The sequence below is a fragment of the Alosa alosa genome, chromosome 1 (assembly GCF_017589495.1).
Source record: "Alosa alosa isolate M-15738 ecotype Scorff River chromosome 1, AALO_Geno_1.1, whole genome shotgun sequence".
NCBI classification, from domain to species: Eukaryota; Metazoa; Chordata; class Actinopteri; order Clupeiformes; family Clupeidae; genus Alosa; species Alosa alosa.
The window spans coordinates 14,863,040-14,887,134 of NC_063189.1; the positions used below are offsets into that span (position 1 = coordinate 14,863,040).

General features: G+C 40.6%; 1 protein-coding gene across 1 annotated transcript; it reads left to right on the forward strand.

Annotated features, from left to right (window-relative positions):
- LOC125306608 (purine nucleoside phosphorylase-like) lies at positions 1 to 12,326 on the forward strand. Its single transcript, XM_048262078.1, has 6 exons — positions 1 to 208; positions 6,617 to 6,786; positions 7,479 to 7,582; positions 10,094 to 10,269; positions 10,596 to 10,786; positions 11,712 to 12,326. Exons 1-6 carry the CDS (start codon positions 180 to 182, stop codon positions 11,930 to 11,932), a joined length of 891 nt encoding a protein of 296 aa, XP_048118035.1. The 5' UTR covers positions 1 to 179; the 3' UTR covers positions 11,933 to 12,326.
- The last annotated feature ends 11,769 nt before the right edge of the window (positions 12,327 to 24,095 follow it).

Genomic DNA, 24,095 nt, shown 5'->3' on the forward strand with positions numbered 1-24,095 from the left:
TCTAAAAACGTGATAGTACCCACTTCGTGCCACAGACTACCCCATTAGTAGACAGAGTAATTTAAACGAATCGGATATTTATTTATTTAAATCAGTTATAATATTATAATTTTTCTGAACTCTATTTATACCTGTGTTTGACTCGGTTTGACTTTATTTCTTCGATTGACGTCATCATAATGCTTCCTGAATCTAACGCTGCTCCTGGGTAAGTCTAAGAATTAATTACATTTATCAAGTTATTATATTAATGTTAGTATAAACCCCATAGACAATATAGGCTACATAGTTTCCATATAGGCTTGATGTAGGCTGAATGTGGGGGGAAATGAATAGCCTAAGTGGGGAGATGGGGACAGAAGGAGAAAGATGAAATGTGCGAAATGTCACAAGTAGGCTAGCCTACTGTAAAGTGTTGGTCGGTAAATCTGATTTTAACTAACAGAGTTTGCCTATTATTTAGCCTAATGGTCAGATGGTGCTATTCTCCGCTTTTTGCCTCTTGACGATAGGGAGCCTTTTAGCCAAATTCTGGCTGCCGTTTACGTCTTAAACACTTGACAATCCATGGTGTTTTGCGCGGATTGAATCTTTCCTAAACTCCAAATGCTTTATTCGTTTCTCGCTGTGGGTTTTTCCACACGCTGCCGTGGGTTATTATAATAAGGGGATGATGCAAGAGGTGCCATTCACGCAAAGGATGCGGACGCAGATGGAAATTAGCGCTCTGTTACGTAACGATTTCGGAGAGACTTTCCTTTCATTGGTTAATTTGGACCAGTTCAGCTTTATTTAAAAAAAATACACGATTGGTATGACTATTTAGGATTAGTTAAGGGCGTTTTAGAATTGTGGACGTCTTCCACACGTGGTCCTTACGTGTCACCGAACCCCCTTTTCGTGCGCATTATCACGTTTTCAGGAAGTTCATCATCAAATGAATTTGTCTGTATTTAAAGCGTCTGGAAACGCATAGCCAGTATTAGGCCCATAATTCGATGTCTGGGCCACGCAAATGCTATTTTTATTCATTAGGCTAGCTAGTATTCATTGTTTTAACATTTTATGTACGGCTTATGGAATGAAAAAAAAAAAATATATATATAAATGAAAAGCCTTTTTTTCTATGACCCGTGTGTGTGTGTGTTTGTGTCTATGCGTGTGTGTTTAAGTCTATGCGTGTAAGTGTGTGTGGAGTAAGGTGAGAGAGCCCTGCAGCAGGGCTGTTGTATGTGTGTGTGTGTGTGTGTGTGTGTGCGTGTGTGTGTGTGTGTGTGTGTGTGTGTGTGTGTGCGCGTGTGTGGAGTCAGGTGAGAGAGCCCTGCAGCAGCTCTGTTGTGTGCGTGTGTGTGTGTGTGTGTGGAGTCAGAAGAGAGAGCCATAACAGCAGCTCTGGGTTGGCTCTGCCATGTTGACATTGTAAATACCAGCCTGAGCCGGCAGGTTTTTCAGAAACAGCTGTACTCTCAGGCATTTCCCCCTTCCTGATGACTGTGTGTTCACATCTACATTACAGTAAAGAGAGCACTGTCTTGATTTTCCACATCAACATCAAACTCTCTGTCTCTGTCTGTCTCTCTCTCTCTCTCTCTCTCTCTCTCTCTCTCTCTTTCTTTCAATTCAATTCAATTCAATTCAATTCAATTAAATTTAATAAAGCTGTATTGGCCTGACAAAAATACCAGGGTTGTGCAAAATTCCAGAATTGAATTGAAACTGGCTCTTAAATTCCAATTAAATTCTTGAATTTCACTTGCATTTCAATTGAGGTATTTCAAACAGGAAGCAGAATTGCAAAAATTGAATTTTGCACAACCCTAGTAGTTTGTGGAGTAAAGAAAGCATATTGAACATCATCTATCATACAGTACTGCAATGGCACTGTGCTTGTATGTGTGTTTGTGTGTGTGTGTGTGTGTGTGCATGTATGTGTGTTTGTGAGTGTGTGTGTGTGTGTGTGTGTTTGTGTGTGTGTGTGTGTGTGTGTGTGTGTGGATGGGAATGCATGTAAGTGTGTGTGGGCGGTGTTGGTGTGGGTATGTATGCATGACTGTGTGTTTGATTCTTTATGTACTTCGCTCTCTCTGTATGTGTGTGTGTGTACACTGATTTGTTGTTTAACTATTTGTTGTTTTTAAAACATGTATTAGATTTAAATTTAAGAATATTAATTATACAGGAATATAATAAGACTTTTAAATTAATAAAGAAATAAAAGCCAGGGTTTGCCGCAGCACTTTGCCGTCATGCCTGCTGCCTTAACTACTGTACGTCGTCAAAAAAAAAAATAGTCCACCGTGTTACTGTCCTGATTTCTCCCTTTCATTCCAAACCGTGACCAACGCCAGTCTCTCTTCTCTGTAGAACGCATTAAAAACCTGCCATAAATCGAAAAATAATCAGTTTTTATAATCTTTACATAAGTGATCCGAATCAGAGCTGGTGAGCGGAGCGCAAATATCCCGCTAGCTCTCAGAATCAGTCAAATCGCGAACAGCCACAGCTCTGTTTACTTGTCAGGTGTGATGAAATGCGTTCATATTCCACTTTTTATGTCATAAACTTTGCAGGAAAGGTTTTGTGGTAGGATTGTCCAATGGTCAAGTTGTTGCTTCAATTTGTGTTTTAATTTATGCGACGCACCGATGCTGAGTTCGTCAGTTTTGCGCACGTTTAAAATGTTTAGCCGACCGCATAATTTGTCAATTTCGTTCTATAAGTTTCACTTTTCATGTCCTGATTGTAACATGCCTATAATAAGGCTTTGCCAGGGCCGGTTCTCCCTATACGCACACTACGCAAGTTGCGTAGGTCCCTGCAAGTAAATGAAGGCCCCCTCCCTCGTCTCCCCTTCAGTTAGGCCTAGTCAAGCTAGTGACAGACAGATATACCGTAAAACTTCAAAAAATCACCGAGTCCCTAAGAGACGCCTGTCTCTTTTAAACGCCTGGCGTGGCTACAGGTTTGGGTTAAAGGCCGGTCTCCAGTAGAGGCCTGGTCTGTTTTTTAGTTTCGGGTTGTATTTAATGTTCTAAAACCCGTCAGATCGTCTGTTTAAAGATTAGCAATGACACGAAACTGTTACAGAAAGGAGGTTACAGCAGTGTGAATTAGATATTGCACGCCGTTAAGCCGTCGCCGCAGCATTCACATGTCTGGTCACAGTTGCAAGGTTTTAGAATGTTGCATCAAGTTGCTGCTCATCTCGTTCTTGAATCTTGGGTGTGATTTGGGCTTAAGTATAGACGGACCTAAGCGCGTTATGATTAGATGGCATTAAAAGACTGCGGTGGGGAAAAGTTAGAGTTCCAAATTGTATAACTTTTTTTCCAATATGAACTATGCCTAGATGTCCGACTTCATCATCGTTCAATTCATCCCTTGTGTTAATTTGCGGATAGGCCGATGGTAAGTTTGTTTTTATACTGGCAACAAAACCAGAACGGTTCGTGAACGTTATTCTTTATTCTAAATGCCATGGCGATAAAGAGAAAGAAGTCAGAAAAGGAATTTACCTTAGACTAGGCTATATCAGAGCCCGTCTACGGACATTCTCTGGCTATATAACCTACTGAAATAGGTTAATGATGTAAAGTCAAGTGCGCTTCTATGGGACTGGTGTGTGCGCACACAGTTTTTATTGATGAGTGGGAGTGGCAAGTGCTGCGCATAGTTGCAGTGGAATGTGGCTGCCCAGGGCATTATAAAACTTCTCACTCTTAGACCTACTCATACACGACGGTGAAATGGCGTATTTAGCTGTCTAAATTCGAATCATATGCTGGGGGAGAAATCGTCGGACATCCATGATTATTTTGTTATTCAGCACCCCTGGTCAAAAATATGTTCCCGTGAGCCTGGAAGTAGGCTATGATTTGAATGTAGACTGTTGTCAAATTTGGCAAATACAAAACGGGAGAAACAGTATGGTTAATGCCTTCTCATGCTGTTTCATTCCTGCCGAAAAGGAGGGAGAATGAAACATTAAGCACGTTCCACTTTTGCATAAATAATTCCTGAACGGTTTTGGTCAGGGCTGATAATGCAACTGTATTTTACAAAGGACCGATATAGGCTATTTGCTAGTGACAAAATATGAGCTTTCAGTGTGATACGATGTCTTTGTAGATTACGTTTAATTAAAACCTGTTTCATCTGGCTATCCCCGCTATTTGGATCTTACTGTATCTCACTCAATGAACAACATCTCAACACTAAATGAATGATGATTCGTAATTGTCATCAGATAGCCTAGTCATATAGGTAGACATTCAGTGTGTTTGAAATAATTAATTCGATAATATTTTCCATCTTTGCAGAGGAAAAGTTTAAGTAAAGGGAATTAAAGGCCTGTCTCATATAGACGCCTGTCTCTAATACTAGCCGGTGCAGTTTGGCGATTTGGGAAAATAAAAGCCCGGGCTATTATTTGGAGTTTTACGGTACAGTTATAGCGACAGTGTCTCATAGGCTACATTAAGAAGGTGAACATGAAACCGAATTACCATTCAGGGCATGAGAAACGGAAGAAGAAACTTCACAAGAATGAACAGCGGGAACTACAGTCGGGTAAACTTGTGTTGTTCCATGGTTTGATGTCAGCATACAGTAGTCTATATCTCTCCAGCGCGTGTTGCTGTCCTATTAGGCCTACGGGCAGTGAATCCTCTGATCTGTCTGCGGCTTGCTTGCCAGCCTTTCCCATGTCACAGTACATCGCAAAGTTGTGAAATATAATCGCATATTCCGTTTTTTAAATGCTGGCGACTGGCTACATTTATATAACCGCGTCTTTAAATGCGTTCATAATAACGTGCAGCTGGGGATGAAACTAGCGGTTTTTCAGCAGAAACACGAACCGTCGAAACTAATCGGTGATTTCAGTCGTCCAATACATTTTTAAAAGAAGTAAATGGTTTTACAATAATTTCAGTCAAGCTTTAGTTGGTTTAGATAGCCTACAACTGAACGCAGCCTATGCCAAATGGAAAGTAGCCTAATGTATTGATTTGCTGTGCATACTGGACAATAGATGCACAATGTAAATTAGGCCTACATGAAGTATTAAAATGATTATTTAAAATAGTCTATGTATGAAAAAATATTGAAGGGAATCAGGGAGCCAGCTCAGTAGCCTATCCTATGTCTTTGGCAAGTATAGCCTACTGACACAGGTGAAGAACAGTCAGCCTCAGCCAGTAGGCAACCAGACCCTTTAAAAAAAAAAAAAAACTACATTAGCTTACTTCAAGTGTCAAACTGCAGATTTTAAAGTATCAAAACTGCAGTTTTGGAGGAAATATTTGCAGTTCTTATGCAGGAAATGTATTTTGGACACAACAAAATGGCATTGTACTGCATATAGTACTGTATTTTACTGCAGAAATGCAGTATTTTGGACATGAAAATACTATGCTACTGCACTATAGCCTACGGTAGTATAACTGAACTGTACTTTGAAAAAACTGCAGTTATTTTTTGTAATGGGATATGTACAACAAGCATCAAAAACAAGCAGCCCAGAACCTAAAACTGGGCATTTATAGCTGTGAAGGTGATTCACACACAATTATTTTTATTTCTCCTAGTCCTTTAAGGGGAAAAGCACTATATTTGGTACTTTCTGTAGAAATCCTAAATGGGGTGGGATGATTGTATTGGAGCACTGAGGTGTCAGATGCCACTGTCAAAAAAATGGTTACAATTTGGTCCTCAGAGTTCAGGTTGGAGGGCCCCTTAGCAGGATTTTGCTTAGGGCCCCATGAGGGTCTGAACCGGCACTGTCCAAACCACACACTGTGTAAAACAAACACTATCATGGAATTTGGACATCACAATAAATGAGGATACCCATAAATAATCTACACTGATAAGAGGTTTATTTGACATAAATTACTTTTGTATGTGTAGGCTATCATCTAGAAACTACAACAGAGCCTTTCTTAGCAGCCCATCAGTGGTTCTTAAAGCTCTCAAAGTTCCACAGACTCTTTTATTATTATTTTCACTGTTCAAATAATTGCCATAATAATCTAAGATATGACCTAATATGCTGAGGAAATGAATTCAAAAGTTCTTAGGGAAGAAGTTGTTTTCACATACAAGGCATTTCAGGCCACAGATATAACCTAGGGGACACAATGAAAATAAATTAACACTCCCCTCAATGTCAACACTTATTTCTTTGCATTGATGTGCGACTACAGAGTTGATTAACTCCGGTGATATGCAAATTCCTTGCTGCAGACATTGCAGAGGACTTTATTTTCAACACTATATTTTTTATCACCATCAGGCCGTTTTTTAAAAGTAAATGTTCCAATCAATGATCCAGGCAGCACGTTTTCTTCTCTCTCCTTCATTTTACAGTCTAATTTTTACCGACTAGAACGGCTCGGGGTCAAAGGTCATACGGAATCGATTAATCTGCACTAATTTTTTTAATCAGTTATTTTTTCTCAAATTAATTAATCGAAATTAATCAGTTATTTTGACAGCCCTATCATTAACATTACTCCATCTCCACCTGCTCATGTGCCTCTCTCCATACTCACTACACACCCCGTCTCCACCTGCTCATGCGCATTGCGCCTCTCTGTGCTTCTGTTCTCGGCAGGTACATGTACGATGAGTGCAAAGCCACGGCTGATTGGCTACTGAGCCAGCTGTCCATGCGCCCCCTGGTGGGCATCGTGTGCGGCTCGGGGCTTGGAGGCCTGGCCGACAGCCTGAAGAACCAGGTGGTCTTCAAGTACAGCGACATCCCCAACTTCCCCAAAAGCACAGGTGTGTGTGTATGTGTGTGTGTGTGTGTATGAGAGAGAAACTTGATGTGTGTGAGCTTCTCTCTCGCTGTGAGCGTGTATGTGCATGTGTGTGTGTGGGAGAGAGAGAGAGAGAGAGAGAATGTGTGACCGATAGAAAGAGGAAAAATAGTCTATGTGTGTGAGAGTGTGTGTTTGTAGAGCTGACAGACAGTGACAGGAGAAGAGACTGTGTTTCAGTGGCTTGGTAACAGTATTTGTTTTCGTGTTGCATTTTTTTTTTGTATAAGTGATAGTGTCTGTGTGTTTGTATCTGTGATAGTGTGTGTGTGTGTGTGTGTGTGTGTGTTAGCGTGTGTATGTATTCAATTGTTTGGGTGGGTGTGTTCCCTGCTGGTATGTAGTAATTTAGCTTATAAGGGCTGGTTGTAATTCCATTCCAATGATGTTAGTCTGAAGCCTGAATGCTATAATTATACAGCTGTGATTCTGTTTGGATGCTATGAACCACGCATCCCTGTATTCTCTAATGCAGAGCGGTGTGTAGGTATATTTGTCACAGTGATTCAAGTTACTGTGTTGTTTTCAGTGTCATTAAATTGACTTGGCCTGAGTAGGTCCTAACTATGTTATCTCATGCCACACCTAAGGATCTAAATGTGTGTATCCTTATACCACCCTAACTCATTCCTCTGTGTGTGTGTGTGTGTGTAGTGCATGGCCACGCTGGCAGACTGGTGTTTGGAACTCTGAAGGGGACGTCATGTGTGTGTATGCAGGGGCGCTTTCATCTCTATGAGGGTTACCCCGTTCAGAAGGTGAGTAGAGACAGACTCTCTGCAGTCATGTTACCTCATGATGTTTCATATTACCTCATAATGTTTCCTCTAGCTGCTGTCTGTAGAAACTTTAGATGTTACAGCATATAAACACATCTCTTTCTCCAAGAATGTGAAGGGCCCAATGTGCTTTTCTCCTTCTTGTCTAAACATCAGCTGAAAATATCGTAATGCTGGTGCTATGATGTCTGTCACACTCAACCAATTCACCCTTCGCTAAGCCAAACCCGAAAACCGCCACAGGCCAATCGTGGCTTAGCAACCCGTCACTAGGCACGGGAGGTCTGACAAGCTTTTCTAGTTTTGCCATGTTAACCTGTGGAGACTGAAGGCCTGTGGGTCATGAAGGGCTCTTATTTGGATGTGTGGTGCCCTAACCCACTTAAAGACACAGTAAAATAACATGTTACACTATAGAAACAAAATACAATTGGGAACACATATTGTTCTAACTGTAAAAAATGGCATATTGCATGATATTTCCATAACCGCGAGATACACGCTTCACGATAACGGCAAGAAGTTGTTAACAGACGTTCACCAAGATGTATAGCCCATCAGCAATCTATTAAAAATAACACCTATTTGAAGTACAATTCATGATATGTTGTCAAATATTGAAGTTGTGGGAAGTACATAGCTTAAATGGTATGTTTCTTTCGTCCCCCATGCCTGTTCCATTCATTCTGGCCAGGAGAGTCGAATGAAACAAAACGCACATTCGACTTCTGCTTAAATAACTCATGAACGGTTTTGTTCAGAGATGGAATTCCAACTGTATTTGACAGAGGACAGATGTAGGTTGCTAGTGACAAAATATTAGCTTTCAGTGTGGTACGATGTCTTTGTAAATTACATTTCATTGAAAACTCCCGGTTCTCCCCCTATGTAATAGACGTGCAGGGTGCTAAAGCTTGTCAGGCATAGCAACAGTAACTAAGGAGGGCGGGACTTAGCGAAGGGTGAATTGTGTTTTGCTTGGTGTATACCATCCAGAGTTTTTGCAGGATCTTAAAAAGTACCTCAAATTTAATATGAACTCATTTAATGTTAATTTAACGTTCATTTAACACTAATTCGACAGAGGTAATTCTTTTGTATACGCATGCTTCAACATGTTTCTCTTTCTCTGAGTTGAGTTTTTTTCTCAGTGCAGATTAGATATGCGATGAAACTGCAAACAAGATAAACACGGAACTGATAATGAATTCAAACTTTGCAGCCTGGAAAGTTTTTCACCCTGGGACTGGAATTTTCCTTTATATCCTTAATCATACTGTTTTGCCTGTCTGGGCATGGGGAAGGTCTTTAATTTCATTTATAATGGTTTTAAGCAAGGCAAGGCAAGTTTATTTATATAGCACATTTCATACACAGGGGTAATTCAGTGGGCTTTACATTAAACAAAAGCAAAGAGTACATAAAAGCATGAAAGGTCAGTAATTTGAAAATGTTTAAAAGGTAAAGTACATGAAATAGAATACTTAAAAGATATAAAAGACAGAGTACAAAACAACAAATTACTGGAACACAACCAACAACTTAACATTACTTTGTCATACCTCCAGTTAGGCTGTTATATTAAATCTAGCTCGAGACTATCTAAGCCAAAAAACATTTAACTTTTTGAGACCTGCTGATACTATCCCCAACAGGCCGGTATCATAGTGCTTTGTGTTTTTGCATGGTGGTACGCTAGGGTGGTAGCGTCGTGGATAAGGAGCTGGGCTAGCATGCAGTAGCCTGAACAGTTGTGGGCACCGAGGCCCTTGTTATATGGTTATGGTTTTGATTATGGTATTTAGCAGATGCTTTTGTCCAAAGCGATATGCAAATAACAATACAAAGTTAAATTTAACAGTAAATAATTTAAAAAGTTGGTAAGACTACATTAAGGGAAATAGCAATAATAAACAATGTCAATTCAATCATTCAATCAATAGCCTAATGAATAAATAAATACTATAATATATAAACCAACACATAAGAAACACTTAATAAACTAAAGGCATATTGAACAGATATGCCTTTAGACCCAAACTATCACATGAATGGATATACTGTATATATTAGGCTATATATAATTATATATTATTATAATATATATATATATATATATATATATATATATATATATATATATATATATATATATATATATATATATATATAATTGACATGTGTAAGTCACTTTAGATCAAAAAAGCGTCTGCTAAATGAATACAATGTAATGTAAATGCATAGGGAACATACATAAAGTAACCTCAGATTACTCATTCCTAATAGAACCTTTGAGCACATCCCTTTGGAACCACTTTTATGAATTTCAGAAAACTCAGCGCTCAGTTTTCAACATTCATCTGACGGGTTCCTGCCTTTGAGTGCATGGCCATTGTCTTTCCTAGATCACTGCCCACAGTACTTACACTTAGAAAGAGGAGCTCAGTTGTGTGTATGTGACGTATGCCTGCCGTTGTGTGTCTGCTCCAGATAACGCTGCCCATCCGAGTGTTCAACCTGATGGGAGTGGAGACGGTGATTCTGACCAACGCGGCCGGAGGCCTCAACCAGGACTACAGAGTGGGAGACGTCATGATCATCAAGGACCACATCAACATGCCGGGCTTCGCCGGGATTAACCCTCTAGCCGGCCCTAACGAGGACAGGTCAGTGGGACGGCATGGGTCAGACTAGGCCAAGGGGATGCCCATTCCCTCTCAGTTTAAATCTGTTTAATTCAGTTCAGTTAAGTTAGTTCAGTTCTGTTCTGTTCAATTCAGTATAAGCTGCTTTATTGGCATGAATGCATACAATCTTTTGCCATAGCATTATTGACACAAACTGTGTAATCCATGATAAACACAAATATAAAACAAAAGTGGTAACTCTACAAAAGAGCATGGAGAGATTTCTCTCTCTCTCTCTCTTCCCCCACTTTTTTTTCATCATTTGCTATAGTGTATTGCATTTACTGTGTGTGTCTCTCTCTCAGGTTCGGAGTGCGTTTCCCCTGTATGTCTGACGCCTACAACCGCAAGCTGGTGCGCTTGGCCCACGAGGTGGGGGCGGAGCTGGGCTTTGATGAGTTTCTGCGTGAGGGCGTGTACTGCATGCTGGGTGGACCATCTTTTGAGACTATCGCCGAGTGCCGCATGCTGAACAAGCTTGGAGCTGACGCCGTCGGTAAGAAATGTCATGTCTGTTGGATTAGCGTTTCCTCTTGGTGCGGGTAGCGTTGCCATAGGTGGAGATGCAGAGATATTTTTTTTAGGTTAAACATTTTAACATTAGTATAATGTCAAAATCATGTTGTCCAGATTTCCACTGAAGTTACCATGGAAACCAGCCAGTGTCGACCCAACTCTTGTAATATCACTTAGTACCACGCAGGGCGCTGAATTAAATACGGCAGAGGAGTGTTGTGTGGCCGCATTAAAGACAACTTAAAGTCTACAGAATTCCACATAGCACCTTTAAAATGCCATGGTGCACCTCATAGGGTTTCCTCAAGCACATTCAGTAGCTTTACAAACATTTCTGTAGCTCATGGATAGTGCTATTTATCCATGGTGACATGTTGTCATGAGACTTCTTTTTGTGTCATGCGACCTCTTTGGTGCATTGCCATCCAGTGTTTTCTATTTGAGGCAGCAGCCATTTCATTCAGTGGACGATGTTCAGTAAAGGGATCAAGTGAAAGTTCATAAAATATTTCTTCTGTTGTGCCATCTAAGTACTGTTTTTTTTACTAGATGTACTTATTAGGCTTACTTGATAGGTAAGTTCAGTAACATGTTATGTTAGGGTGTGTTAACTCCAAATTCCATAGCCTTTGAGTAAGTCCTGTTGTTAATATGAATATTTATCTCCGATGAAGATTATCCAGTCATAATTAGTGAGAAAGATGGACATAAGCTCAAAGGATTCAGGAAAAAACACATCTGGGACTGGTTGCCAGATATGCAGAAAGGGTGAACACTTTCAGAAGTGTCATGTAATTTGGCCATTTTATCCAGTATCCCTCCATCCATGCCTCTCGTTTTGATCTGAACTCTTTCCTGCTTTTAGTCATTTCTAATTCTGTGCCCCCACCCCCACCCCCCTCCAGGGATGAGCACAGTTCACGAGGTGATCGTGGCGCGCCACTGTGGCATGCGCGTGTTTGCCATGTCACTCATCTCCAACCGGTCGGTGATGGATTACGAGAGCGAGGAGCGGGCCAATCATGAGGAGGTCCTCCAGACCGGCGACGATCGTGCCAAGCAGCTGGAGGTGTTTGTGGCCACCTTCGTCTCCCGGCTGGGGCACGCCAGCAATGGCACGCACTGAGCACGCTCCAACATACTGGATGCTACCACGCTTGACTCATAAAAACAAAACAAAAAATATATTAATACATACTTCCTCTCCATCAGGAGACAACCCAGTTGGACCAAAATATATTTATATATGTATATATTAGTCGCACTGACTAGGTACAAGACAAATGATCTAATTAACAATTGCACATTCAGAGTACTGACAGCAACAGCTAGTATACGTACTTAAAGCTATGATATTATAAAACTAACCAGCAGAAGGTGTTTACTAAGGGTGTGCGTTTTTTTAATATTATATAGCTTACTAGCTTTCAGTTTTTGTTTTTGATTATGTTTGTATTAGGGCTAGGGTTGCAAAGGGGCGGAAAATTTCCGGTAAATTTCCGGAAACTTATTATGGGAAGTTAAATTGGGGAATTTTGGAAATATTCCAAATTGGAAACTTTCATGGAATTAAAGGAAATTATGGGAATTAATGGGAATTTACGGGAATTAACTGGGAATTTTGGGTAATTCATACAAACTGTTTCATATACACACATTTGTTTCGTAATAAGCAATATGATTTGTATGTTGGTATTTTCGCTTAGCTTAGCATACAAAGCTAGTTAGCATGCTAGCGGGAATCCCATTCTCTGTCTATGGTTTACTAGCATGCTAAACTAGCAACACTGAACTGCCCAAGATACACCACACCACTCAACAACAAAATCCGATTGGTTGGAACATTTTTTCCCCATGCATATGAACGCACCATAGGTCTAGCAGCCTATGCTGATTGCTGTGTGCATGTGATTGACATATGTGCAGGGTAGAAATTTGACTGAAATTGTATTAAATCAGGTTGTTTTAACTATTAGACTGCAAGATGAGGCCCACTACATTTAAGTTCCCTGTTATAGACTAACTTGCCATATTAAAAATTCCCAGTTTATTCCCATTAATTCCCGTTTATTCCTGTTAATTCCCATATATTCCCGTTAATTCCCATGGAAAGTTTCCAACTTTGAAAATTCCCGGAATTTTGCAACCCTAATTAGGGCTGCACAATTATCATAATCGTAATTGCAGTTGCAATATGAACCAACGTAAATTACCCAATCGCAAAAGCTACAAATAATCGTGCAGAAAAATTAGATATTAGATTAGCAATTAGATATTTTCCTGAAATCGTGCAGCCCTAGTTTGTATACGTTATCTTCCGGTCCTCTCATTGGTCTTATTTTCTTGGAGGCATTTTTCTGTTGACATTCCTTCTGTGCCAGGACCACACAGTGACAGTACATGGAGCTGGTCACTTAGTGCCTGTTTGGAGAGAGGGTGTGTGTTTGTGCAGAGTGAATGCGTAGTGTCTGTCCAGAAGGAGAGTCTGTGTGTTTGAGGAGTTCTGAGGAGTCTTAAAAGCCTTTCTGTTTGAAGTTTATTATTATTATCATCACCAAGAATAACTTCCTGCCGTGCAGTGTGTGTTTATTGCAAATCCTTAATGGCCTTTATGGCTGTGAGATCATTCCAATTTATTTGCATATATTGTTTTAAGATGTGAACCTTACTTACTGAAACAGCGTCTAAAATATACAGAGAGTAATTTAATTTAATATTTGGATGTCTAAAATGTTTTTTTTTATTTGGTTACAGAGATAACTGTTTTGTGTTTGTATCTTTTATTTATATCTCAAGCACCTGCTTTTGTAGTATTGACAACTGTACGTGATATTCTATTTGTTTAGATATTTAAATTACTTATTTATGTTAATGCACTTAAACTCCATAAAACAGAGTTGTACCGTTGCCTGACCTGTACTGTACTCTTGAAATGCAAATGTAATCCAATTGCAATGAATGCTACTGTTTTAAAACCTTTTAGAACTCTTTAGAGGTATCAGCGTCCCAATGAGTCCTAGTTTGCGTGTGCAGAGTTGTCAGGGAGGTTAAGAGCCACACTGTACGTCTGTGTTGTGACTGTCTGGAAATTGTTTGACTCTCACTCACCTGTTCAGTGGCTTCCTTTCACTCTCCCTATTTCAAATAAAACAAATGTATTTTTACAGCTTCTCACTTGGGTCTTCTTCAAGCATGTGTGCATATGTTTGTTAGTTCCATAGAGTTAGCATTGTGTGTGTGTGGGTTCTGAAGGAGGTGAGAATGTGGCCGGAGGGGGCCGTCTCACAACTTCAGGACTGCTTTGAAACAACAGACTGGGATATCTTCAAAACAGCTGCCACCCACAACAACCACATTGACATTGAGGAATACACAGACACTGTGACCTCCTACATCACCAAATGCATCGATGATGTTACAGAAATAAAACACATCACCACTGGACCCAACCAGAAGCCATGGCTGACAGGAGACGCCCACAGACTGCTGAGGGCCAGAGACAAAGCCTTTAGAGCTGGAGATGTAGCTGGCCTAAGAACAGCGAGGGCTAACCTGTCCCAGGGCATCAGGAAGGCAAAAAAGGATTACACAGACAAAATAACAACACACTTCAAAAACAGCAGAGATGCACAGAGCCTATGGCAGGGCATACAGGCCATCACTGACTACAAGCCTGCACCACGGAGCTGTGAGAACAACACCTCTCTGCTAAATGACCTGAACAGTTTTTTTCGCCCGTTTTGAAGCACAAAATCACACTCACCCACAGAAAACCCCACCTCCCCCCCACGACCAACCCCTGTACCTGTCCTCTGCCAGCGTGAAGAGGACACTAGCCACCATTAACCCACGCAAAGGCCCAGACAACATACCAGGACGAGTGTTGAAGGACTGTGCAGAAGAGCTGAAGGATGTTTTTACAGACATTTTCAACACCTCTCTGGAGCAAGCAGTCATCCCATCACTTTTCAAAACTGCCACCATCATACCCGTGCCAAAGAAATCATCACCATCATGCTTCAATGACTACCGTCCTGTAGCACTCACGCCCATAATCATGAAGTGCTTCGAACGGCTAGTCATGTCACACATCAAAGCCACCCTACCCCCCACCCTGGACCCCTTCCAGTTTGCATACCGAGCCAAACGATCCACGGAGGATGCAATCTGCTCTGCCCTCCATCCAGCCCTCACCCACTTAGACAATAAAGACTCATATGTGAGAATGCTGTTCATAGACTTCAGTTCAGCATTCAATACCATAATACCACAACAACTCATCAGCAAACTGGACAAGCTAGGATTCAGTACCTCCCTCTGCAACTGGCTGCTGGACTTCCTGTTGCAGAGACCACAAGCAGTATGCGTGTCGGGACAACACCTCAAGCACTCTGACCCTGAGCACGGGGCCCCTCAAGGGTGTGTGCTCAGCCCCCTGCTCTTCACACTGCTAACACATGACTGTACAACCACTCACAGCTCCAACCATCTGGTGAAGTTTGCGGATGACACAACACTGGTGGGCCTCATCACTAAGGGCGATGAGGCTCACTACAGAGAAGAAGTAGACCTGCTGGCTAAATGGTGCAAAGACAACAACCTCCTGCTAAATGTCAGCAAGACCAAGGAGATTGTTGTCAACTTTCAGAGAGGCCACAAACAACTGCCACCACTGTCCATCGACGGAGATGCTGTGGAGAGAGTGAGCAGCACAAATTTTCTGGGGGTGCACATCAGCGACGACCTCTCCTGGACCACCAACACAGCATCATGGCGAAGAAAGCCCAGCAGCGCCTCTACTTCTTAAGCAAAATTGAAGAAGGCAAGTGCCACGCCTCCGTCATGACTACATTCTACAGAGGGACCATCGAGAGCATCGTCTCCAGCAGCATCACAGTGTGGGCGGAAGCTGCACAGATCAGAACAGGAAGACCCTCCAGCATTGTTAACACAGCTAAGAGGATCATTGGAGCACCACTCCCCTCCCTGCAGGACATTTACACCACCCGCCTCACCCGCAAAGCACTAAAGATTGTCAAGGATACAACCCACCCTGCACACGAACTGTTCAGCCTCCTGCCCTCTGGAAAGAGGTACAGGAGCCTCCGCTCCACACCACCAGACTTGCAAGTAGCTTCATCCACCAAGCAATCAGGATGCTGAACACTCTACCCACTCTCCCATCACTGACAGCCCCCCCACCCACCAGCCAGCCAGGAACCTAGGATCCTGTCTACCCTAACCCCCAACACCACCCTGTGGAACTGCACTGTGACTGCGCGGCCCTAACGTGTTGCTGCTTCACATCAAGCCTGATATACTTGAAATTACTGCATACTGCATATCAATGTAAATATACAGGTCACACAAGCACAAGTTTAAACTTCATGTAACTGTTAAGACTATATAAATATACAACACAACTACCTCTATTTTTTTTTTTTTTTATATATGTCCTATATTTCTATTTTTGATACATACATGTTCTATATTTCAGTCTCGCACTTTAATTTAATGTTTATTGTCTATGGCTATGTCTATAGTATGTCTATGTTTGTATTTAAAGTATGTCTATGTCTGCATGGGAAAGTAAGAAACGAAATTTCAATTCTTTGTATGACCAGTGCATGTAAAGAAATTGACAATAAAAGCCGACTTGACTTGAGTGTGCGTGTGCGTGCATGTGTGTGTGCTTAAGTGAATCTAATCTAGAAATCTAATCACAAGCTCAAATGTGGAAATAACCGGCCACTGACTTAATATACAGTACATGACTGTTTGTTTTTGTTTTTAAATGGATGTAGAAATTGAACCAAAAGCTTAAATTGAACATGTGTGATTGTGTATGCAGGCGTGTATATGTAGTTGAGCGTGTGTGATTGTGTACAGGTGTATGCAGAGCCGGACCATCCTTTACGCGCACTACGAAATTAAGGTAAATTCACCATTGGTTATAATGACATACATGTATGAGTAACAGGCTAAGCAACTACTGGCAAACTTTTACACTTGAAAATAGCCTGTCATGCTCATGTCACATTTGCTTGTCATTTGTGCAGTGCTCACCAGAAATGAACATTGCATGACACTCCCCATGTATGCTGTATAGCTATTCTAGGTGAACGATTCACCTATTACAAGTTTACAACAAAATTGGCTTCGTAAAAGCGAAACTTTTGCATAGTGTAGGCATACCTCCAATCAGCCAAAGATGTAAGTCCTCTCTTAATTACTCTCCACTTCCTACAGATATTCCTATATCCTCCCTCTATACGCCTATAGGACACTTACTGGATCTGCTCCCAGCTATTTGAATTTCATGATCCAACTCTACATCCCCAATCACCTACTGCGGTCCTCTGATGAGCATATGCTGTGTCAACCATTCATTACCACCGTTATAAACGCTAAGAGGTCACTTTCAAGACTCTTTTCAACCGTGTCGACCATTCATTACCACCGTTATTAACGCTAAGAGGTCACTTTCAAGACTCTTTTCAACCGTGTCGACCATTCATTACCACCGTTATTAACGCTTAAGAGGTCACTTTCATTATTTTTCATACATTTCATTATTTTTCATTTCTGATATTGGATATTGTTATTGACAGTATTGTTATTATTGCTGTTATGCTTTTAAATTGTAAAGTTTATATTCTGTAAGTCACTTTGGACAAAAGTGTATACTGTAACTATAACTACTCATGTGTGTTGTATGTTTGCACTGTGTGCTGAGCGAGTGTGTGATGAGTATAAGTATAAGTATATATACTCTTTTGATCCCGTGAGGGAAATTTGGTCTCTGCATTTAACCCAATCCGTGAATTAGTGAAACACAGCACACAGTGAGGTGAAGCACACACTAATCCCGGCGCAGTGAGCTGCCTGCAACAACAGCGGCGCTCGGGGAGCAGTGAGGGGTTAGGTGCCTTGCTCAAGGGCACTTCAGCCATTCCTACTGGTCGGGGTTCGAACCGGCAACCCTCCAGTTACAAGTCCGAAACCCTAACCAGTAGGCCACGGCGTCCCCCTAATGATGCTCCCCTCCCTCCCTCATTCCTCTCTCCTACTCCTCTTTCTCAAGGCACACTCAACTCAACTCAACTCAACTCCAGTAAACCTCACATTTTCATCTTTCCTGTCAGGCCTGCAGCTAAACTTTCCATGACGTCACAGTGCAGTTGTGTCCATACATGGCCATTCTGCCTCCTCCAGTGATCTCTCATTCTTCCCTCCCCCAACATCTCTTCCTGTGTTCTCTCATTCTGCCCTCCTTCCTTCCCCCCAGCACCTCCTCTATGCTCCAACAGGCCCACCCATTCCCATCAATGACTGACAAACTGAGTGAGTGCACTACATCTGACCTAGTGTGAATATATTCAGGGCTTTTTCCTCAATCTATATAAACGTGTACAGAAATGGCATACATTTCTGTTTATAGTCAGCCACAAGGCAGATTTGCAGCAGGGACCACGTTGAGTTGTACAGGCAAGGCCGTAGTCATGGAGATAACATTGGGGAGGACCAAATGTGCATGGTGGGTGAAATCAGTTCCTAATAGAAGTGCATTGGGTTTCTTTAAGCCCACATTCTGTGGTTTGCAATAGGTCCCGTGGATAGTTTGTACTACTTGACAAGTTTAGTTGTGACTTTTTGAGTACATCTCTGATACAGTATTTAGGCTATGAGATGTAATAGGCAGGTCAGTATAGTTTTCAGATTTATGGCATGTTTCGTAGGCAGAGAAAAGCTGTTGCTCTCAAACACTGTCCACTACAGTTCTGTAACGCCTGAATAAGAAGAATTAAATTAAGATTGGCTACACAAAAATCAGTAGATTGATTGGAGAGACGAGTGTGCAGGGTAACCATAACTGAGATATAGAGAGTGAGCGAATGGTATAAATATTGGTGGGACTTATAATTTATCTAATAATATATTGCAATATATTGGAAAATATAACTATCAAATCCCACATATGGGAATATATTGCCTAATATATCACATGATATTTTCCAATGTTCCGTAAGGGATAACATCCAAAATGGGACATCTATACAACGTCCAGAAAAGACGAATTAACAACTTTCATTCTGGCTACTCTGAGGACGTCTTCTGGATGTTCAATAATTCAGTCTTTCAAATGTCTTTTAACAACGTCTTTTTAACACCCCAAATAAGACATCTATAGAACGTCCAGAAAAGACGTATTAAAAACTTTCATTCTGGCTATTCTGAGGACGTCTTCTGGATGTTCAATTAAGTCTTTCAAACGTCTTCTCCTGACGTGTATATAACATCCAAAATGAGACATCTATACAACGTCCAGAAAAGACGTATTAAAAACTTTCATTCTGGCTAATTTGAGGACGTCTTCTGAGTACGGCGACCACGTCTTTTTGACACATTTTGGACCACTTTTTGCTCAGTGGGCACACTTGTTCCGTTTAACCGGACCGAAGCTGAGTGTGATTACTACTCTCCAGCGTAGTTTGTGCACCCCAGGCAACTAGCGGACTTTGGTCCGGTCTCTGCACAGGTGTTCACATTATCAAAAATAACGGAACCAACGGTCCAAACAAACTCGGGTCTGGACCAAAGGGTCTAGTGTGAATGTGCCCTTAATCAACAGTCAGTGTAATGATGAAGGAATAGATTAAATAGACAGATTTGGAAGATTTGCAAAATGATTTCATGCTCTCTTTAAAGAGTTTTTTTTTTTTTTTTTTTTTTTTTTTTTTTTAGTATTTTTTAGTATTTTGAAAATAGAATAGAACAGTTTATTTTGATACACTTAAAATTAGGGTATTTGATATTTTTTTTAATACATTTTGATATGTGTTGCTATGTGCATGTGTTTTAAATGCACATAGGGCTCTCTGAAACGTCTGTGCTGTCAGGAAGTATCAGCGGGTTTTGCTGAAAATAACCTTCTGTTCATTGCCCAGTTTCATTCCGTTAATGTTCTGTTATGAAGCATCTGTTGAACACAGAGTGAACTCAGTGACTTACACAAACCCAAGGGGCTTTTATACCAATCTGGAAACAAACAGTTTGTGTGCATAGAGTGAACAGACAATGCTGTGTGACTGCTTTCTGCAAGGATTATGTTGTATACAGAGCACCAAATTAGGTAAAGATGTGTTTATCTGTGTGCGTGGATTTGAATCATACTGAACAAAGTATATATTTTTTTTGTGAGTTTGAGTAAAAGATGTAAGATTCATGCACACAAAAGTGTTATTTCAGTGAGTGCTTGACCTTTACAGTCACTTCACAAAGCAGAAGCAACAGCGCTGGTAGACATTCCTCCTGTCCGCATACCAATTGCCCACTCCCCCAAACTTGAGACATCAGTGGCATTGTGTGCTGTGATAAAACTGCACATTCGAGTGGCCTTTTATTTTCACTAGTCCAAGACACATCTGTGCAATATTATGCTTTTATATTTATGGTTCTTAACAGATGCTTTTGTGTTTAGAATAGAATAGATCTTTATTGTCATTGTCACAGGTACAACGGAATTTAAAGTGCTCTCCAGTCAGTGCATCATTAATTGAGTCTATATAAAAAAGAAATATAAATACATTTAAAAAATAATAAATAATTTAAGTGCTAGTGTTACCTAAAAAATAAATAGAAACATATAACATCATTAGCAGCATACAGTACATAGACACACACAGTCTTCACTTAAGGGAAGAGGAGAGATAGACTTCTCTGCATAGTCTGTCTGCCTCTTCACCCCCTCCATGTTTGGATACTGTCTGTCTACTAGCCACTTTTTACCACTGTCTTTCTGCCTCGCTGTTTGCGTGCTATATTAGCACATTAGCACTATGCATAACCCCTCCCTCCATGCCACAGCCGAACTGTGGCCACACTTATACCTTTTCTTAAAATAGTTATATATATATATATAGATATATAGACTTTATTCTTGCACTGTTGGACTTACTCATTTGCCCTATCACCATGACCACTATCACCATTAGTGCTGGGCGGTATGACCAAAAATGTATATCACGGTATTTTTCAAAATTCTTACGGTTTCACGGTATATGACGGTATTTTTTTTTTTTCCATGCATAATCAGATGTTCACAGCATTTTCTACAGGTTGAGAGAGGAATTGCTGCAGTACATATTGACTAAGGATGGTCTATTTTACTGTCATAATGTAGAATAACTCCACACTATTGGTAATGCAGTTTTGTATGGCCCCAGAAAATTATGCTGTTAGTGTTTACAAAGAGCCATTCTTCTAATGAAGAATCTAATCAGAATGCAAAGACAATTGCAGTCAAAATACAGAACTTTTACTGTGCAACTTGCAATAATTATACTTTTTTGAAAATTATACAATTTAAATAAAACCTCTCTGCTAATATGCTTACTCTGTCAAATAGGCCTATCAGAAACATGCCTTATTGTTATTGTGTGGTTTGCATGACGTTAGTGGTAGGCTAACGTTAACTTCATGTGGATGTGGATGTATTGTTCGCCTGCCATGAGCTTCGGTTTGGTTCGCTAGGCAAAACATTAACAAAAAAGTTTGTTTTGGTGCACTGATGACAGTCAGGATAACTAGCCAGCTAGAATTGCTCAGTTCATGTCTATAACATGCTTTACTTGCTACCTGGATAATTTCAGCGAATATTCTTAAGGTGAGATGAATGATAAGATTAAGATCATTAGTGCAGCATTCCAAACGTTGTGTAATCAAATACACCGGTATGGCGGTATATTAAAAATTCAAATCATAACGAAAATATACACCGGTTTACGATGTGAACCGGTGTAGGCTACCGCCCAGCAAATCTAATCACCATTGCACTATCACCATGACACTCACTCACACAGAGCACCTTACCTTACGTTACTATGCACAGAGAATCACAGGCTCAGTCCCTGCCTCAGTCATTGCAAGCGCCTCTTGATTGATTAATCACCACCACAAATAGATCCATCTGCATGGCTTCAATTTTAGAAATCTTGTAATGATTACTATGCTATGCTTATGTCTGCTGTTTACAAAGGCTGTGATGATTGTAAATGTAATGTTTTTCTTTTTTTCTTTCTGTTTCTTTTCCTGCGATTTTCTCATTTTTATATTGGTTTATGATATTGTGTGACATTTGATACATGTATGACCCATGATGTGTATATGCCATTTCTCTGTCTTTCAATAAAAAACATAACTCTGAAATATCATTTGACTTGTTTATTTATTATGACACCATTTCAACACTTTTTTTAGATACTTGTCATTGGGTTGAGCATGCTGTACACATGTAAATATATTACATATACATTTACATGGTTGTAATTTTTTCACAAATAATGAAACCATATTATCATTTCTATCTAAATTTTCAGAATATTTAAGTAACACATCTTCATAGCATAACCCCCTCAACATATGATATAGAAATAAAACACAATGTTGACTGCATGTGATAGACGTAAAGTCTTGCACTTGCTGATTTGAATACAACAGTCGATTACCCATGTTTTTCAAAAATGTGTAAATGTGTGGAGGGAATATGTCACTGTCTGGACTATTCCCGAAGCTGTCGAAAAAACACACATCACTTTCAGCAGTTATGTACGTAGCTAACCAGTGTTCACCAGGTTGGTCTGAATTATGCGTATTAATTATCACAGATGTTGGTAAGTGATACACGGGTGTTTGAGGTAGCTGATCACAAGCCAACACCCCTAGAAAATATGCATTTTTGGATATATTATCCATAATAGCCGATAATTCAACAGTGTTCATGATCTTTCAGTAGTAGTCCATCAAAATCTGTCTTCGATTAGACATCTCGATTATACTGTCAAATACGGCATACACAATCAAATTTATAGTATTCGGGAGCGGTTGTCTGAACCGAACTTCCAATCGGATATTGCCTGACTTTATTGAGAGATGCTGCCCACACTCCTCGTCAGGGGTTAAATTAAATGCGAACATACTGTATCCAGCTAAGAAGTCTTGTCGGTTTATGACCAATGCTTTGTTTTTCAGGTGTCTTTCAGTGGATAACACCAATTGGTAAAACTCACGTCCGGCTGATGCTTCATTAAATTTTGGTTGTAGCGGCTTAGACGGGTATTGCTGTCCATCTGCATAAACGGCTAGGAATTCCAGATCATAATGTTTAAACGCATAAGGGTTTTTAGTGTAAGATCCAGTATAGGCATCATTAATCGCACATGGCTAATATGATGGATTTTGGTAATGGCCCCAGAAATAGGTTTTCCTGATTAGCCACCCGCGTACCAGCTGGTATTGAGACATTTTTTAGACATACTCTATCAATAGGGTATTGATGATGACCCAGTGCATGACCCAGTCTCACAGCCGGAGATACAGAAACTTTCTTCACAAAAAGACTTGCTGAAAGAGTGTTGATTTTGTATGCTATAGCATCGCTACGCATTAGACAAAATTCATCCTTCGCTCTAGTTAATCTTATTTTGATATCAATCCCGTTTAACATCAATTTTGTCGCTATGGATCGGTGCTAACAATTCCACAACATTGCTCTCTTCAGAAAATGCGGCTCTCTTTGTGAGACCTTCGTTAGCCCCTGCAGGATTCCTGTCATCCATATGGCCAGCTGTGTCTTTGTAAAACAGCCCCGCTGAGAAAATTGTCTCCAGGGCCTCACGGTCATAATTCAATAGACAATCTATAATACACCAGTATGGATATGTGTCTGAGCTCTGTGATATGAGACGATCCCCCAGTGTTACGTCGACCTGAGAGAAAATTGAGCCGCCAGGATAGTTTATCATCCCCACAGGTGCCCCCGCTGGTATGTCCGCCCCAGGTGATTTTTACCCTTGTATATAAGGGTGAATTATTCAAATCAATATAGTCTTCGCCATGCCCCGCGATGAAGAATTCCAAAGGTCCAGTTTCTGACAGAGCCGATATGGGGGGTATCTCAACATAGGTGTTTTTCTCTATAGCCGTTTGAGTCATAGGCACTGTAAAAGTAGCCGATTGTGACTATATTTTTTGTTTCCCCCGATATCTCTACACATCGCAGGAGGGGTACATAATAGTCGCCTACAACTTGGTGGTCTATAATGTCTGTATAGACAAACAGCGCATATTCACCGCCATACAAATCAGCAATGTGGGGATCTACCGGCGCTTCGGAGGTACCACAAATGGAACCATTTCTTCAAAACCTAGAATCCTGGCTAGCTTCCCTCGGAATGTTAACGAAACACCACTTTCGGATGATGTCACACAGACTTTGTGAAGTAGTTCAT

Coding starts and splice junctions, on each gene's coding strand:
- LOC125306608 (XM_048262078.1), top strand. CDS start 180: ATGCTTCCTGAATCTAACGCTGCTCCTGG. Junction 209..6,616: donor GAATCTAACGCTGCTCCTGG/GTAAGTCTAAGA, acceptor TGTTCTCGGCAG/GTACATGTACGATGAGTGCA. Junction 10,787..11,711: donor GCTTGGAGCTGACGCCGTCG/GTAAGAAATGTC, acceptor ACCCCCCTCCAG/GGATGAGCACAGTTCACGAG.